Genomic DNA, 4,639 nt, shown 5'->3' with positions numbered 1-4,639 from the left:
ACCCTGGGCACCCCCTGGGCGTTGCTGTGCGGTGTATGCCAGGCCCGGGACCGCGGGTACCTCCCCGCGGGCGCGGAGCCGGGAGTGGGGCGGGCGGGATGGCCGGGCTGTGGATAGCAGGGGCCTCCTTCAGAGAGGAAAGGAACTTGCTGAAATCAGCTACACAAACATCGTGCGTCTCGCTTTCAGTTTACCCAGCTTTTCTTGACTTCTCATCCTGGCGAGGGAACGTGTATCTATTTATTTAATTATAAAATTTGCCCTATGAAAAACCTGTACTTTCGGGACTCGTGAAAATTACGGTTTGCCTTTTTAAAAGTAGCAAACTTTAATTGTTTGGGGGTTTTTCTTTCTTTCTTGTACTATGTATGTGCTTTTAATTGCATCGGAGAGTTGCAACGTTGTGTTAATGTGCACAGGTATTTTAGCCCAAGATTCAGAAACTCCGTTAACTTCAGCAAACTATTTCATTAGTTCCTGACATCATTCAGCAGGTCATTTGTTTTAATGTGTTTATAGAATCACTCATTTACGGTTAGTGTCCCTAAACATAAATCTGTGCCAAACCACTCAGTGTTTGCATGCTGTGGGTTTTTTTTCAGCCTGTAATGTAACTTCTGGTTTCAGCTTTGTCCTTCTAGCCCATATTTATGTACTGAATTCTCTAACAGTACCTATATGTTTAGGATGGTAGTAAATGGCAAGGCAGGGCAGCCAGAACAGCTGTGATAGCAAAATCAGGCAAACCCACCATTTCCTATGGCTATCCTTATGTGCTTTGTTAGGATATTACCTTTAAGAGATTCTCCTTTTGCTTACCTTGGTTATAGCTAGAAATAATACTCTGTTTCAGTACAGTAGGAAAGCTTGCTGTGAATTTTGTTAGCAGGAGTGTTGAGCTAGATGCTGATGTTCCACGACTGTAAAGTTTCCCTGATGTTACACTTGTTTCCTTTCTGTGACTTGTAGATTCAGGAAGAAACAGAAATGTGGAAAATAAGGGAATGGGAGAAGCAGACAGAAGAGACTTACTGGAAAAGACAAAGCAGAATGCTGTCAGACACCTCCAGGTGGGTTTTAGTTGTGTGGAGTAGGTACTCGTCTTGACTTAGTTGCTGAACCCTTTTGTGTTACAATACTTTGAGAGCATTCTGTGATTACTATGTGTTTACAATATAGGAAGACCAGGTAGACTACAGATATATTTATCTCCTTAAAGTGTTCCTGGAAAGAGGTCAGACCTATGCTTAAGTCAGACCTTTTATCTCTTCATCTAGATGTATAGTTTTCAAAATACAACATTAGTAGGCTGGGATCTCTGAAGCAGTGGGGGTGAGAAGTGCTTGAGTAATGTGTCAGAATGTTGTGAGGAAAGTCTAACATATTGCCATTTAAGTTTAGCAGTAAACAAAACGGTTGTGGTGTGGGGTCCTTACTATTAGAACACACCAGTACTGACTGCTGCTTGTGTGGTATCGTTTTGACATGCCTGAGGATCTCACAAGCTACATGAAAACAAGCTGGGTTTGGGCTGATGGTTGGGGTTTTGCAGAGGGTGGGCTTACTACCACAAAGGTTTTTTCAGAAGCATGAATGTTGCAGGAAGTGGTTTTAGTATCTCAAGGGAGAACTTTCAGACTTACACTAAGTCCACAGCTGCTGCTTGGCTCAGGAAATGCAGCATTTCAAGTGAGAAACAAAACCAGAGCCACAGGCAAGTGAGATCACTCTAAAGTGTCGGTGCTTTCTGTGGATTTGGGATCTCAGGCCTGGTACCCGATCAAAGTGCAATTCTAGTAACTCAGTTCTACTTCTCCAGTTTCCCCTTTGCTGCTTTTACTAGCCTATGTCTCACTGAATATTGTTAATCTGCTTCTGCAGAGTATTCTAGAGGAAGAGAACTGCATTTGTTGTGAGAGCAAAATAACCCCTTCCTCTAATTTTACATTGTGAGCAGTCAAGAATTTTGTGGTGCACAGCGGGCTGTAGTAAGTTTTGAAAACCAGTGATAGCTACTGAACTGGTTTTGTTAATGGTGACTGTCTGTTAAAATTATAGCTGGTCTTGCATAGATGCACATCCAAGACTTGCTGGATTTTTGCTTCTCTCGCTGGACTAACCCCTTGTTCGGAAAGTTTCTCCATCAGAGCTGACAGCTGAAGGACAACTGTTCTCTTTCTGCAGCAGTCGGATGCGCAGTGATGGCTTTGATGAGGAGGGGCACAGGGCTGACTGGAAAACAAAGAACTCACAATTTCTTGACCCAGTTGAAGATGATCTCCTTAGGGCCCGATCATGGAATAAAAAGCTGTATGAATGTGAAGCCAACATGCCAGACAGGTCTGTGGGGGGAATTAATGTTCTGTGGTTATAACTGTAATTAAAACACCTTTCTGAAATCCTGTACCAAAAAGTTAATACATTTTTTTCTGTATGTACTCCTGTAAAACAATGCTTGATCTCATTTTGAGGATGAATAAGTAACATGCACCAACTTTTCTAGTGTCACAAAATACCTAATTTGAGTTGATCTGTAGAGTTCCTAAGTCACAGTACGCAGTAAAAGCTCAGCCCTAAGCTTAACAACTAAGCTTAGTATTTATTACTTTGCCCAAGGAACTTGAAAAATCTTGAGGAGTTCAAGTCATTTTAAAGAAATCGGAGTTGTAGTTTTCCTTAATTAGAAATGGAAAAGATACTGAGAACGTACGGTGTATTTAAATAATACCAACCAAATCAGTCCCTTTTTCTTCCTCCTTTGTTGGTGAGGTTCTGATAGCCCTTCTTCTTTGCTGTCTAAACTCATGTTCATTCTGTGGCTCTGTCTTTTCAGAATTACAGTTTTTCCTTAAACACCTTGTCTGTTTCTTACAGATGGTTTTGCTTTCTTACAGATGGGGTCACAGTGGCTATAAAGAGTTGTACCCTGAAGAATTTGATACAGATAGGTAAGGCAAGCAACCTTACTAATGTATCCAGAATCTTACTTCTGTCAGGGAATGTTATGCAGGGAGGTTTACAAACTGAGTTCAAACTTTAAGTTTTGAATATAGATCAGCCTTGAATGTAAAGCAGCACTGTTTAGTTACAGACACCCACTGAAAAAAAAATCTAGTCTGTTAATGTGGTTTCCCCTTGTCTGCATCTTAGGAGGGGATTGCATCTTTTGTAGTAATTAGACATCCAGCTTTAGCCTAGGTTTTTAAAATGCTATGAATCTGGAAGGTCTGTCTGGGCCAACAGAGAGCCAGAGCAGGAGGCTGATTCCAAATCAGCTCAGTACACACCTTCTCAAATACCAGCTCCAGGTCCCCCTTTCCATTATAGTGTTACCTGTATGTTCTGTGTTTCTCCTTATTTGGAGAATATACATTCTTGCAGTACCCTGGAGAGTGGAGACTTAGCTGTAATATAAGATCTTGGAGAGAATTCCTTATTTTTAAACCACACCTAACAGAATCATCAAGTACAACATTTGTCAGGCTTACAGATTTGAAGTAACCTGCTATAAATGAGTTTTCAGCACTCAGTGGCTTTCATTACACATTCTCTGTGGTTCTGGCTCAAATATCTTAAACAAGGGCATTAGTAAGGTGCGGACCCAAGCTGTTAATAAGCACTTGAAACAAAAATGAGGCTACCACATCTGTCAAAGCATCTGCTTCCATGCTGTAGCCAAATGAATTGATGGGCTTGCTAAAAACTTTAAGACAGAAAAAGGCTCAACTGCTATGTGCCTCCCTGTCTGCTTCCTTTTGGTCATCCTTTGTTCTTTTTACAGTGACCAGCAAGAAGGAGATGAACAAAATGCTGTCAATGGGAAGAAGAAATCTTGTCTGGGAAAGCAAACTGCCCGTGAGTCACACAAACGGAAAAAAACAAAGAAATCGCACAAGAAGCAGCAAAAAAAGCGATCACACAAAAAACGAAAGAAAAAGAAAAAGGAGCAGCAGGAGAGAACATCATCAGATTCTTCCCAGGAGAACGAGTGCTCAGAAGAGGAGACTTCAAGCACCCGGAAAGGGAAACACAAGCGCAAGAAAAAGACCAGGAAAGTGCCTGCCAGGGAACCTGCCTCTTCTGGGCAGGAAAGTGACTTTTCTCATGCAAGCAGCTCAACCACCAGCAGCTCTGAGGACAGCGAATCTGAGGAGAAAAAAGAGAAACGACCCCCAAAAAAGAGAAAGAAACGTCACAATTCTGTGTCAGAGAGGCACAGTGAGGTACCAGAGAAGAGGAACAAGAGGAAGAACTGGAAAGTAGCCGCTGATGAAAAATCAGAGGATAGCTCAGATGAGGACTGATGAGTTTAGGCTGCAGCTCAGAAAGTAAGGCAGAGGACAGAGGCAGGTATTTATCCTTCAGCACTGCCCCACGGTACAACTTCTTTCAACACTGTGGTTTATATACATCCTGCCAGCCCACAGGGGAGAAACTGAGCCTTGGCAGCCTGCAGTAGGTGCCTCCCTGCTTTTCGTTGACTTGACATTCAGAAAACCAGGGGAGCAGTTGCCTGTCTCAGAGGTTGGCTAGTCCTGCCAACTTCAGATTCTTTTGCTGTGACCAGGTTGACCTCTGATGTGTTATAAGTTGTCTGCAGGGGGAAAACAGACATGTTTGCACCATTGTTGGGTTTTGT

At 42.4% G+C, this 4,639-nt stretch overlaps 1 protein-coding gene across 1 annotated transcript; it reads left to right on the top strand.

Annotated features, from left to right (window-relative positions):
* Positions 1-975: 975 nt before the first annotated feature.
* NKAPD1 (NKAP domain containing 1) lies at positions 976-4,304 on the top strand. Its single transcript, XM_010168206.1, has 4 exons — positions 976-1,070; positions 2,188-2,340; positions 2,895-2,948; positions 3,782-4,304. The coding sequence occupies exons 1-4, from the start codon at positions 988-990 to the stop codon at positions 4,302-4,304; spliced, it is 813 nt and encodes a 270-aa protein (XP_010166508.1). The 5' UTR covers positions 976-987.
* The last annotated feature ends 335 nt before the right edge of the window (positions 4,305-4,639 follow it).

Source organism: Antrostomus carolinensis, unplaced genomic scaffold, assembly GCF_000700745.2.
Source record: "Antrostomus carolinensis isolate BGI_N321 unplaced genomic scaffold, ASM70074v2 scaffold28985, whole genome shotgun sequence".
NCBI lineage: Eukaryota > Metazoa > Chordata > Aves > Caprimulgiformes > Caprimulgidae > Antrostomus > Antrostomus carolinensis.
This window is presented reverse-complemented; position numbering and strand designations above follow the sequence as displayed.